General features: G+C 36.7%; 3 protein-coding genes across 3 annotated transcripts; all 3 read left to right on the top strand.

Annotated features, from left to right (window-relative positions):
* The first annotated feature begins 2,657 nt into the window (after positions 1-2,657).
* Positions 2,658-3,554, top strand: LOC105233922 (uncharacterized). Its single transcript, XM_011216097.3, has 2 exons — positions 2,658-2,760; positions 2,825-3,554. Exons 1-2 carry the CDS (start codon positions 2,658-2,660, stop codon positions 3,550-3,552), a joined length of 831 nt encoding a protein of 276 aa, XP_011214399.2. The 3' UTR covers positions 3,553-3,554.
* A 4,955-nt stretch (positions 3,555-8,509) lies between these two features.
* On the top strand, positions 8,510-9,389 carry LOC105233923 (uncharacterized). The gene is made up of 2 exons (XM_011216098.4): positions 8,510-8,643; positions 8,706-9,389. The coding sequence occupies exons 1-2, from the start codon at positions 8,580-8,582 to the stop codon at positions 9,188-9,190; spliced, it is 549 nt and encodes a 182-aa protein (XP_011214400.2). The 5' UTR covers positions 8,510-8,579; the 3' UTR covers positions 9,191-9,389.
* A 2,481-nt stretch (positions 9,390-11,870) lies between these two features.
* LOC105233924 (estradiol 17-beta-dehydrogenase 8) lies at positions 11,871-13,557 on the top strand. The gene is made up of 3 exons (XM_011216099.4): positions 11,871-12,336; positions 12,578-12,697; positions 12,761-13,557. Exons 1-3 carry the CDS (start codon positions 12,303-12,305, stop codon positions 13,345-13,347), a joined length of 741 nt encoding a protein of 246 aa, XP_011214401.1. The 5' UTR covers positions 11,871-12,302; the 3' UTR covers positions 13,348-13,557.
* The last annotated feature ends 806 nt before the right edge of the window (positions 13,558-14,363 follow it).

The following is a 14,363-nucleotide window of genomic DNA, read 5'->3' as shown; positions in this document are numbered from 1 at the left end:
GTGTAAAAATTTTACTATGCATGGGCACCGCTCACTTTTAGTTGAAAATCTATACCTCAGGAACTACTTCATCAATTACAGCAAAATTTGGTATTTGAGGTTATCCACCTCTAATGACGCCTACTTCCCAAACAAATTCCATCGAATTATATCGCTTTACAGAATACAAATCAAAACATCAATGAATGTATCAGAGTAAAACTTCCCTCAAGTGTCTTCAAGGTTTTTAATCTCTTCATTCGAAAGACCATTCTTTGGCATTTATTTTTTGAAGATTATCAGATGGTTCATTCCTTGAGTCCAATTTTTAATGACTGACTCGTTCGAGCATTTCGATTCGTAACTTTCAAATAACGCGATTGCTATTCTGCTCCATTGCATTAATCGGAGCGGGATTGTCCGCATACACTTTAGACTCTGCATATTCCCACAGGAAAAAGTCTACAATAATAATAATAATTGTACAGATTTCACTCGTTATTAGAACAACAATTTATGGTCTTGATCGCTGTCTTTATCTATTACATTTACGTGTTTGATTCCACGATGAGTAATCAACGCACATCTTTTCACTAAATTCGCTTTGATACACGAAGCGCTTATTGATTGCTCGTAAATATTGTTTTATGTACTTAAATATCATATACATTTGATTTCTTAAATGAATTTTACGTGTAAACAAAGTTTTCGTACATAATGCTTTTCTCTTTGCTTATTTTTATACCCTGAACAGGATATATTAAGTTTGCCACGATGTTAGTAACACCCAAAAGAAAATGTCAGCGACGCTATAAAAAATAAACAAGTATTTAAAAGATCAGCATGACAAGCTGAGTCAATTTAGCAATGTCTATCTGTCTGTACGAAATTTGGCATGGATTTTTGTCGAAGGCAATGTTGGAATCTGCCAAAGAAATTGAATAATCGGAGCACTTACTTGAGTGGATAAAAATTTTTTTAATTTGATGAGATATTTTTACGAAATTTGGCATGACTTATTGCTCAAGACAACGGCGAACTCTTCGGAGTAATTGTTTAGATGAGCTTACACCGAAATATGGCTGTTTTACAAAAATCAAAATTCATTTCTTATGAGTAATATTTTGTATTTGTGAAGGGTATTATAGCTTCGGTTCAATGGAAGTCAGTGTTTATCTCGTTTTATATAATGCTTTTTTATACTTAGGAATTTTTAACTTATTTTTAATTTTATTTTTTCATGCACAGATACTTTCTAGTGAAATATAAACACCGATCGATAAAGAAAAAGCTGTAACATTTATACCCTAACCAGTATAATAGTTTGCCATGAAGTTTGTAACATCCAAAGGATGTATGTCTGCATATACGTGAATTAGTCCCTCGAGTTTTGAGAAATCGATCTAAAATTTTTCACTTTTCTTACTCACAGACATAGAGGCTACTCATTTGTCGGAACCGCCGATAGTGGCTTCTCTTAAAAGTGCTGCCATACAAACCATGATCAAAATCAAGTTCTTGTAGAGACAACTGTTGTCTGTGGAAAAATACTTTCAAGAGACTTGGCACAGATTATGGCCTAAAACAAGGCTTCAATCTGCAAACATTTTATATAGATCGGACCTTACACCATATACAAGTACATAGATGCCATACAAACTAACCTAACAAAGTTCAGACAAAGATCTTTATATATACTTTTATACTTAAAATGTACCTGTGAAGGGTATTATAGCTTCAATGCAGCCGATTATAACATTTTTTCTTACAGAATACTCATTCAAATCAAATCTGGTAGCCTAGAGAAATGATATGAGTAGGCATTTGCACCACATTAAATATTTTCTTCTTTCTTTTGAATTCCTTCACATTATCGTGTACTTGTACGCATGCGTGAATTTCACTTTTTCACTTCTGCACTTCTTTAATTTCTGTGCGAGATTTCTTCAATTATTTCAAGTGGTTTATGCATTCAGGCGTTACTTTGCTGTACGAATGGGCTAGTAAAGGTTTGCTAGGTTTGCTAACAAGGGGCTGGTGACTTGTTGTTCTTGCTTCATTTTGCCATTTAACGCTGAGCGTGGAGAAAAGGTAAACAACAGTGAATAGTCAAGTTCGCATTTGAATATTTTGCACGCATTTCGGCACATTTGTAATGAAGTTCATTCGAAAGCTACTCGCATGTGCGTCGTTGTCATTGCTGATGATTGCTAGATGAGCTGTTAAGGGGGTAAGATATATAGAAAGCCCTTATTGTTGCTGTTGCTGTTGCTGTACACATTGTGGCTGCGTACTAAGCAAATAGCTGGTGGCAATCTAACTGTTTTCGTTGCACGCTTTTTATTTTCCAATAAAGCATTTTTTTTCCTCTTCTAAGCGTGAATACAGGCTTTACCCACTTAGAGTGATAGCCTAGCAACATTCATATGTGCTATGTAAGATCCATTGTTGCGCCCCAAAAGTGCCGTACAATGGTAGTTATTTCATGTAACTGGACGCCGCAACTGCTCTGTCATTGCCCATGTGATTATTTGCTCAGTGGCATATCGATTTTTCTAAGCTGTCGTATAAAAGCGGCTCCCTTGGCTGGATAATCTATCAAAGTTCAATTAACTTTCTTACTGATCGCACACATTGGAAAGTTCTTTTACCGCACGTCATAGGAAAAGTAGTTCCAAATGAAGTATAACGCACTCATATTTGTCCTTTTGGCTGCCTTGGTGCTGTGCGCACAAGCTGAGCCCGAACCTGAACCCAAAGCCGAGCCAGAACCCGCCAAAGGTATGTACCGATACAAAAGAATGAATATTTTTGAAATGATTTAACACAAATCATTATTTTCTAGGTCAACGGGCTGTTTTTCCACGCTTCCGTTCTGCCGCTGATGTGAAAGAAGCACGCGATGCTGAAAACGTTGAGGATGAAAGTGACGCCGAAGTCGAGGCGAGTGCCAATGAAAGCGCCACACCCAATAAGGGTGCTAACGCATCCAGTGGTCGTTTGTTCTTGAAGAAATTCTTACTCTTCAAAAACATGTTCGGTCAACAACAACAACCCGTCATTCCAATTGTTATTGCCGGCGCAGGTTCAGGATCTTCACCAACTTATACTTCACCCACCTCCACCACAGTCACCTCCACAGGTTCCATACCAACAGCAACCGGTACAATCAGCACCTCACCCACATCAACAACATCACGTGGCGATGGGCTCAAACGCCATGAGGAGCAGGCGCTAGAAGAGGCTGTCGCTGCGGCGGACGAAGAGGAATTGCAAGCAGCACTCGCTGCCGGCGCCCAAGAATATGTGGTGACAGATCAGGAGATTCGCGGCACATCCGAATCGAAGGCCACCAGAAATCCGGCACGTGTGAATTTACGTCGCCCTGGCGCTAAGAAAGGTCAACTGGTGACTGTGCGCATACCACCGAAATATCGTAAATACTTCAAGAATGGTCAGAAGGTTATGCTGAACACCAGCAATCGTCCCGGTAAGCGACGTGTTGTGCAGAAGAAACGCATCAACCGTGTGCGCAGGCGGAAGGGCGGCAAAAGACGTCGCGTCCAGAATTAATTTGAGGCAATCGATGTATTCTACATACATGCGTATGGATAATGCTTTAGAAAGGAAATGAAAGCTTGCACCTTAATTTATTATGAAATGCTCTGGAAATGTTGCGATTAACTTATTTATTATTTTGAACTTAAATAAATTAACAATTTTTAGAGTAAAAGTCGTGTCTTAATATTTTCTGAGAAATATTTTCATTCTGCCGTTAAAATTCTCTTATAGAACAATATATTTCTATATAAATCTGACCCAATTCAGACCAGAAATGTTTTGAAAGTACAGTATTTTTAATATTTTTTTAGTTTTTAATTATATTCCCTCAAAAAGGCGTTTCTTAAAAAATGGCGTATAAGCCATCAACTCTTCTTAAGGGTTATATGGGTTTACGGGTTTCAAAAAAATCGATTTTTTTTTCTTGTCTTTTCAAATTCTATAGCACCTCTGTAATAATGTATTAAATTTTCAGGTTGATCCGAGTAATAGTTTTGGTGATACAGCCTTGAGAACTTGTGCGCTCGAGGCTAGCTAAGCTAAGTGTGCCTTCTTTATACGCGCTTTTCCCCCAACTGTATTTTTGAAGTCGGTTGGCTAGATTACTCTACCGATCTTCATATAATTTCGCAGGTACTTGAGATACAATTCTTAAAGACTTGGTGAAGGATTTTTTTCGATCACAACTATTTGAAAAACAATGTCGCGAAATTTTCACTGACATTTTCTTTTTTTTTTGTAAAAATGTCTGCCGAAAATTTAATTTTCCATTTATTTCCTTCGTCCAAGTTCTAAGTTATGGTTTTAACTAAAACACGTCTTTTTAACTTTAAATGGTGCTGATGGAGTTATCCTGCCAACGCGAGCAGGAGGGTCACCTTAAATTTTAGAATTAATTTGTTAATATTATTATTTGTAACAATCTTAAATTCTAATAAAATATTTTGTTTTTTATATGATAAAAAAAAAATTGTGAAAAAAGGAAGTTTTTTACCCTAGGAAACCCATAAAACCATGTAAGCCATACAAGATGGTTGTAACAATTCAACTCTTGTCTATGAAGTTGAGCTGTAAGCCGTAATAGGGTATAAATCGTCATTATAGCCGATAACCGGCTGCGAATTTCAAGTCTTAAGCCCGTAAGTCTCTTCTTCTTTACTGGCGTAGAAACCGCGTATGCGGTTATAGCCGAGTTAACAACAGCGCGCCAGTCGTTTCCCGGCGGGACTGCGTCAAATACTTTCAGAGCTGGAGTGTTTTCGTTCATTCGGACGCCATGACCTAGCAAGTATAACTGCTGGCTTTTAATTCGCTGAACTATGTCAATGTATCGTATATCTCATACAGCTCATCGTTCAGAACTTTTCGCTCGAAAGCTCGCAACGTCGACTCATCAGATGTTGTCATCATCCATGTCCCTGCACTGTATAGCAGAACGGGAATAATGGGTGACTTATAGAGTTTTGTTTTTGTTTGCCGAGATATGACTTTACTTCTGAATTGCCTGTTTGGTCCGAAGTAGCACCTGTAGGTCAGAGATATCCTGCGTTGGATTTCGAGGCTGACATTGTTGTTTGTGTTGATGCTGGTTCTAAGGTAGACGAAATTATCTACAACTTCAAAGTTATGACTGTCAACAGTGACGTGAGAGCCAAGTCGCGAGTGCGACGACTGTTTGTTTGATGACAGGAGATATTTCGTCTTGCGCTCGTTCACCATCAGACCAATTTGCTTCGCTGCTTTCTGCATTCTCGAGGAAGCAGAACTAACGGCGCGGATGTGAAGCCAATGTTATCAATATCAGTCCGCCAGCAGCTGTACACTCTTATAGAAGCTTGTACCTTCACGGTTTAGTTCTGCAGCTCGAATTATTTTCTCCAGAAGAAGGTTGAAGAAGTCACACGAAAGAGAGTCGCCTTGTCCGAAACCTCGTTTGGTATCGAACGGCTCGGAGAGGTCCTTCCCGATCCTGACGGAGCTTTTGGTGTTCCTCAACATCAGTTTACACAGCCATATTAGTTTAGCGTGGATACTATAAATATATATAAGTACTACTATCATTAAGTTATGAAGAAGTTGCAGTTAAGAACTTTGTCATATCCAAATTTCCAAATTTTTCCAACTTTTTTAATTCTTTTTTTTTTTGTTTTCTCACATATCTAATTCATGTTGTTATGTTTATGAAGTAAATCACTAAATCATATTATACTACAAATTACATATTTTATACAATAAATAAAAATTTAATAATAATTAATACATTTTTAATTTTATCTTTTTAGGTCGGCAAACACACCGTGATAAAGAAGAGAACATATGAATATTTTTCCCAAATGGTAAGTCTTCAAAATCATTGTTATTATTTTTTATATATTTATGAATATCTAAAATGACTTCTACCAACATCCATCGAGTAATAATATTTGGGTGACTTTGTTCATAATTTTAAAATTCTTAATTTGTTCTTCAAAATCTATGTCATCCACCTCAACGCTATCACCCTTCGCCCCATAACACTTGCGACAACGTTTTTTTCAATTCACGACACAGTACTTGAAGTCAATTTCCGGAAAAGCCTTCAATGCGCGTAGCGATTCACTTTTAATGTCTTCAAAGAGCTCAAAACAGTTTTAACGAGTTTGGTGAATAGCCAGAAGTCACACGGAGCCAAATCAGACGAACATGATGGCTGCGGCACGATATTGGTTGAACATTTTGACGAAAAACTCACGAAATATCAATGCAGTGTGCGACGGTGCATTATCGTGGTGTAAAAACCGAGAGTAATCGGCTCATAATTGCGGTCTCTTTTTGTGAATAGGTTCGCATAACACTCAAATAGTATCTCTGCTGGCAGTTTGGCCGGTCGGAAGGAATTCGTAGTGCTCAACACCTCGCTAAGCGAGGAAAACTGTCAATATAATTTTGACATTTAACATGCTTCGACTTGGTTTTTTCAGCTTTTGCTCATCTTTGCCACGATATTCGGTCGACTGATCATCTGTTTCTGGGTCGTAAGCAAAAATCCAAGTCTCATCACCATTAATAAGTAATATGTTTCATGACATGCTGGTGGTACCAAAGCATTGTTTATCAGAGGTTAATGCGATGCTGTTTTTCGAAAAAAATTAGTGATTTTGGAACCAATCGTAATTTCATTTTTCTGAGGCTCAAATGATATTTCTAAATGGTTTTTCCTAATCCTTCCGATATTCCAACGATGCCAGTAATATCCTTTATTTTATTGACTTGTTGATCATCAGTTGATGTTGATGGCCGTCCTGGGGAAGTCAACGCGTTATCGACCCTCTTTGAATAATTTGTACCAAACAAACGCACTTGCTCGCGACAAACAATTATCACCGAAGGCCTTTTCCAACATTCTGAACATTTTGGCACCAGAAATTTGATGCCGTACATAAAAATTAATAGTCTTACTTTTTGCCCACAACATTGAGATTTATTTACTTTGATTACTTTATAACATACAATCAACCGGTTGGCCTGTCTAACATGTATTAAAAGTATAAAAAATTTGGGGATATAAGGAATGCAGCAAGAGAGAATTTTAATTTTTCTCATTTACCTTCTCAAAAAATCCATCGATTTTTTAAATATCAAAATTTCATCAAGTTTGTGTGGTAACTCGTGCAAATTTAATAGCCGCTAGACAACCGTATACAACAGTTTGCACTATGCATGACAACCGGCTACTGATCATTGGCAACTCCGTCAGAAATTATCATTACGGATATTATACCAACCGTATAGTGCTATTATCTCTTAATATAGTTCGACTACGTGGAATATCTTTCAAGAAAATATTTGTATGGCTTTAAAAAAGTTTTTAATTTATTAGTTAAGCAAAATTTAACTCCAGAAAATAGCTGTTCTTTGAATACTTTATGAAAACGTGATTTTCTGCGTATCAAAATTATGAAATATTTCGACGTATATATCACGTCTACTGATATGTTAGTATGTTAATATGTATTTAACCATATTTTGACCACAAGTTTTTTTCGGATCTACTTAATATAACGATTTTAAATTTCAATGAACCTCATTTTTTTATTCCATTTTGTTTATTTTTGCACAAATTTGAGCATTGAAACCAATTCTTCTTCCACTTCTCAATAATTTGAAATAAGGGATGTTATCAATGTTTTCAAAGTATACAGCAATCACTAGACAGACGAAATTCAAAACACTGAGACATGGTTAGTAGTTCGGAAACTATACGCTAGTTGCCTTACATAATAAGTATTTCAATCTTCTTTTGTTTTTGAGGACCAAGATGTTCTAAGCAAACATAATATTGCATTTTGATGATGTTATTTTGCTCCACCCACATTTCGCTTTTAATTGACAAATAAAAAGAAGCTTTGACAAAATAACAAGGCAGACGAAAAGTGTTTGCTGATCGACATACTTCACTTCACCAGTCTATAGTGAGACCTTTTATATGGGCAAGCGTAACATCCAGAACATCTCTTAGAATTATATCAAAAATATGACTAAAACACTTCAATTTGGCAAATTTTTCGGCTACTCAATGTTATAATTGAGTCAATTGCTACTTAAGTCCATCAAAGAGTACGTTCACATTAAATATGGGTCAACAGCCACCACTACGTATGCGCAAAGCACATTGTTTCACAAGTCAAAGAAATAAATAAAATGCCATTCATTTGTACATACATATATGTATATGCCATCTATATATAGGTAAACGTGGAGTGACCGTCAAACAGTGGCCATTTTTTGACAGCTTTGTCTCACCAATTAGATTCATGCCTTAATGCATGTAACGGCGGTTGTATGTAAAAAGATCGAGACAAGTGGCTGATTGAGTACTAAAACTAACGGCAAAGAACATGATTTGCAAAAAATAAATAATAGAAATTTTTTTTATTGAAATTCTATAAATTATGGTAACTTTTCTGTGCGATTCTCACTTGGAAACGAGTATTAAAGGTGAATGGAACCACAGACAGTGGCAATCAATTATCATTTTTAATAAAAAAATTTAGAGCAAGATGTTTAAAAGACATTGTGTATCGCTTTTATTAGCGTTCAGTGCGTTCAGTTGCCTGACAGTTGGTAAGAAATAATGATACTAAAAAAAAGTTATCAAACAAAATCGAAAATATCAACTTTTACAGTAAACGCTGCGGCTGTATCGCACATAGCCTTCATGAAGGACGCCAATTTCAAACCAAAGTGTCCTTTAACTGTGCAAACAGAACCGTTACAAAAGCCGCTGGTATTACTGCGTTTGTCACAATCCTCGTTTGATGCCACAGATGCGGAATTAGCGGAGAAAGAAGAAGCGGACATGGATGTGAGCGAAGAAAACGATGATGAAATTGAACACGAGCGTAATCCAAATGGATATAGACTTGTTGAGCTCAACAAAGCGCAGTTGCAAAAACTTATTGACAGCGGCAAACTGCAGTTGGTCGAGAAGCCGGGTACAAGCTCAAGCGCAACAATGCTACAGGTACACAATGAGGATGCGGACAATTGGATGGCTGACGATGAACGCTCGAAAAAGCGGCCCTGGCGTAAAATTCAACGTATTATACGTCGGCAGCTGGTTAAGAAACCGAAGCGATATTTCAAAAAAATTGCCCATCAAATTGGTTGAGTATAAGTAATCAAATGAATATTTTAATGAAATTAAATGATGAATGAATTTCTCTGAGTTTTTTAGAAAATAAACGGCAATTGACTTTTAAACAGTTTTTGTAAATTTTAATATATATTTTTATCCTTTAAACACGTTTATTAGACCAGAGCAGTTAATATGTGAAAGCAAAAAAAATTACAGTAAGAAAAAAATTTTAGGGGAATCCATTGATAACGAAACAAAAAATAAATAAAAATAAAAAAGAAATAAAATTAAAAATAACAAAAATTAAAGGAAACATAATTTACGACCTATCTGAGATCATGAAGGATCTAGGAGAAGGGGAGCGTGGTTGGGTTAATTTAAGGGTTGAAAATGATTTAACTTGATTTCCAACAAATTGTAAGTCTTGCAGACCGTTATGTGACAAAGTTCTTGGTAATGAAAATACTTAAATCTTACTTATTTACACATTTTTCAATACACGGCGGCTAGGAAAAAGAATGGGTCGATTTCATAAATTTTTTTCAATATTTCTTTAATTATTGAATCTGTTTTCTTTAAAGTTTAACAATAAGTTATAAAATCTTAAATTTATTTACAAAACTAGACAAGCTCAAGCAAGCGATTGAGCTGTTTTAGTGATACTTTTACTTTGGTGCTCTTTAGTACGCAGGCATAGCTCTTCTTTTTAGACGTGTTTGATCGCAGGAATGTACGTAAAACATTAGCCAACAGGCTTGGGTGATCTCGGAATTTAGATATATATTTCATTCTGCTGTCCTCTACTTCTTTCTTTACCATATGTATACCAAGATTTTTATGCATATTCTCTTTTCGCATTTACCAAGGCGAACACGTGATTGTTCTAATCATTTTCGATTGGAACCTTTGTATTATATCAATATAGGTGGCACAGGTACGACCTAGTTGAATGCCATACATACCAATCGGTTTTATTATATTTATATTTACTTATAAAAGCGCATTGTTGTCTAGTCTAAGTTTCAAGTTTTTATTTAAAAGCCAATTTTAATTTTCCGCTCTTATCTTTATGTAAGTTATTTTACTGGAGATATGTTTTCTCCGCGTGAGCCTTCTATCTAGGTGTATACCAAGATAATTTACTTCGTTCGCTTGAGATACTACAATATTGTTCATATTTACTGGCGGGCACATTTTTGATCTTAGCGAGAATAAAACAAGCTTACACTTTTGTTCATTCACATTTATACCCCAGTTGCCTAGCCATTCTTTGACAGAACTTAAGTGCTCCGCTAATATTCTTGATGCTATAATGTGCCATTTGCTACAGCTCACTAAAGCTGTGTCATCCGCAAAAGTAGAAGTCAATACATTATCAACTGTTGGAAGAAGGTCTGCTGTATACGAAATGTATTGTACATATATGGTTGCTCCTAAAACACTGCCCTGTGGTACACCAGCCCTTATTTGTCGTTCATCGGATATGAAATCTCCTACCTTAATCATAAATTTCCTATTATTTAAATAAAACTCAAATGTTTCTTATAATTCTAAAGGTAGAATGTTTTTAATCTTATACAAAAAGCCTTCATGGCACTATTTTTTCAAGATCTATCTAGAAATAATGTTGAACAGTACTCGCTGTGCTCGAATGCCTTCCTGATTTCGTTGGTAATTCTATTTACTTGCTCTATGGTGCAATGTTTTTCCCGGAACCCGAATTAGTGCGTTGGTATTATATCATTTTCGTGAAGGAAAGGAGTCATCTTTGATAGTAACACTTTTTGAAATATTATTACTTTAGATAGACAAGGTAAAAGACTGGTTAGTCTGTATGAAGACGGCTGTGTTAAGTCTTTCCCAGGTTTATCTATCGCGGATCCACGGGCTCTCCATAGTAGCATTTTAAAGCTATTCTTTGGGCAATTAGGTTGAAATACCTTTTCTAATTGATTTGCAAAAAAAATTAAAGGCATGTTGGAGTTGATTGGTGATTTCATGAACTTTTGGGCTTTCCAGTGAAGTTTGCTTGCTTGAATTTGGACACAGCTTCTTTAGAAACATAAGATATTTCGTTTACCACCCTCAATAATTTTTGAGTTGTTTTTTCAAGAAGTAGAAGAGCTTTATTGTACTTCGATTTCTGAATTATTAATCTGTGTAAAGAAGCCGAATTTCACATAAATCGCTCAAATGTTTTCCAAGATCTCGAATTTGTCCTAAAAGTGGACGTTTCCGTGATCGCCGTGCAAATTATGATGACATGTCCTCATGTGGTTCCACTGGTTGTGGTTAAAGATTTCTGAGTTTTTCTTTGCGATCACATTGAAATTTTAGTAGATCCGAACCTCAACCTTATACGAGGTTTGGGTGATTATTATTCTATTTCCAGCATATCATTCTTACAAATATTAGCTTTTGATACAGATATCTATCGGATTTATAACCTTGTTGTTGTAATCACAAGCAAAACGTACAACTAAATTACAGCGGTTGGAATTGGCTTATAAAAGTATTGACTTTTCACTACACTTAGCACATTTCATTACATACTTTTGGACATGTGAGTATTAATTCAAGTATACTCTTCAACTAAAATCAAATATATTAATACGTTGAGTGAAAAGCTATACTGAGTGAGTGAGAATTACGCAAACAATTATTTCGTTTGTACTTCTTATCTCTGGGGTCGTTGCTAGTTAACAAAATCAGCGATCACTCAGTTGCTAATGAACCTCCTACTAATTTGCTTGGCACTCGTGCGTACCGGATTCGATCGTTTGTTTGTTGATTTGCTCGTCGCGTGTTTTGTTTGAGTTCTTGTCGCCGAATTTTGAGCTTTGTACCGCCATTGGTATGCATCAAGACTTGTTTGTTTCTTTGTTTGTGTGATTAATTCTTAAAACAATATCGGCCTTTGAATATTGTTGTTGCCGTGTGTCAGACGATAATTTTTATCGCTTTCTTTTCGGCAAAGATTTTGGCATTTATTTACATTTTATAATATAATATTCGTGGCAGTCAAGTGGGAGTGTTCGCAAATTATATTCAAACACACACAAACACAAGTAAGCGCTGAAACTGTTTGATATTCTTACTTTTGTTTACGAGCGCGATCAGCTGAGAATAGTTTTTGGACTCCATCATGGTACTGCTGGGAAAATTAGCAATTGTTACTGGTGAGTATTGAAAATGCATAAAAAAAATAATTATTTTTCTTATCGAACTCTTCTTATATGCAACTGTCCACATGTGTGTGTAATATATTGTTGTTTTTTTTTTGTTTTGTTTCATTACTTTTAATACAATTCACGATAAATTATGCCGGCACATGTGTTACATTGCGCTTTATTACCATACAACAAACTTACTCACGCACACACACGCATGCACCCATATGCGCCATGTAATTATCTGTAGGCGCTGGTTCTGGCATCGGGCGCGCCACCTGTCGCGTGCTAGCGAGGGATGGTGCTCGAGTGATCGCAGCTGATCGCAATTTGAGAGCCGCTGAGCAAACAGCCAAAGATATTGGCATTGGTGAGTATTTACCTCAGCCTGCATGTATGCAATGTTTGTTTTATTTGATTCCTATGCGTACAGATCATGTTGTTGCGTTGGAGTTGGATGTGGCTTCGTTGGAGAGTGTGACCAAGGCGGTTGCTGCGTCCATTGCGCAATTTAAGCAACCACCTTCGATCGTCGTCAACTCAGCCGGCATCACACGTGATGGCTACCTACTCAAGCTGACCGAGAAGGACTACGATGATGTGTACAAGGTGAATTTGAAGGGCACTTTCTTGATGGCCCAACAATTTGCGCGCGCCATGATTGAGCATCACGTGCGTAACGGCAGCATCATAAATATATCGAGTATTGTGGCACGCATTAGTAATCCCGGCCAGGCTAATTATGCTGCCACAAAAGCTGGCGTTATCTCACTTACCGAAATCGCGGCCAAGGAATTCGGAAAATTTGGCATACGTGTAAATGCGATATTGCCTGGCTTCATTAACACGCCCATGGTTGAAGTAGTACCGGATAAGGTTAAGGAGGATGTTTTGCGTCGTTGTCCAATGGGTCGTCTGGGTCGACCTGAGGAGATTGCCGAAGTCATAGCATTCCTGGCGTCTGAAAAGGCGTCATATGTGAATGGCTCAGCGATCGAGGTAACCGGTGGATTAAAGTAAGCAAAAAGTGATAAAGCTTTCAATGCTTGTTGGAACATTTCGAAATTTAAAAACTCCCCAGTGATGAAGCGTTCTTCAGTAAAGTGCCTAAAGTGATTTTTTCATGAGATATTCTAAATTGATAGTATATATAAATACAAGAATTGTGCATTTATTGTTTTCTATATTCAGTATCAAAATTTTAAATATATATATATAATGCGTGAAGAATTATTTTTTTGTTAAAATTTTATTAAGACAATTGTTTTTTTTTACTAAAATTTATAAACAATACATCAATATACGAGGGCTGTCCGATAAATAACCGACCTCAACGTGAAGCTAGCGGCACATCTGAAAAAAAAGTTTCTACTTCAAATTGCGCATATTATAATAGCTACTCGCCAAAATTTCAGAAATTTATCTTGCGCAATTATCTGTTGACAGTCGTTTTTGTGAGTCTATTTCGGTGATTTCCCCAAAATGGAAAAAATTGAAGATCGAGCTGTAATTAAATTTTTATTTTTGAAAGGCAATACGCCTTCACAAATCAAAGATGAGTTGGACTCTGTGTATGGTGACTCTGCACCATCGTTTACCACCGTAAAATTTTGGGCAGCTGAATTTAAACGTGGTCGCAGGAGCTTGGAAGATGATGAACGTCCTGGGCGTCCAAAAACTGTAACCACTAACGATAACATCGCTAAAGTTCATCAATCGGTACTAGACGACCGCCGGATTAAAGTTAGGGAAATAGCTAAGATTATGAAGATGTCAAAAGAAACTGTTTGTCACATATTAAACCAAGATTTGGGCATGAGAAAGCTGTCCGCGCGTTGGGTGCCGCGTTTGCTTACGCTAGACCACAAACGTGCGCGCATGAACATTTCCAGCGCTCTGTTGGCTCAGTTTAGAGGCAATAAGACCGAGTTTTGGCGCCGATTGATAACTGTAGACGAAACTTGGATTCATCATTATACGCCCGAAACAAAAAACCAATCTAAACAGTGGATTGAAAAGGGGGAACCAGCCCCAAA

The sequence above is a fragment of the Bactrocera dorsalis genome, chromosome 4 (genome assembly GCF_023373825.1).
Source record: "Bactrocera dorsalis isolate Fly_Bdor chromosome 4, ASM2337382v1, whole genome shotgun sequence".
NCBI classification, from domain to species: Eukaryota; Metazoa; Arthropoda; class Insecta; order Diptera; family Tephritidae; genus Bactrocera; species Bactrocera dorsalis.
This window is presented reverse-complemented; position numbering and strand designations above follow the sequence as displayed.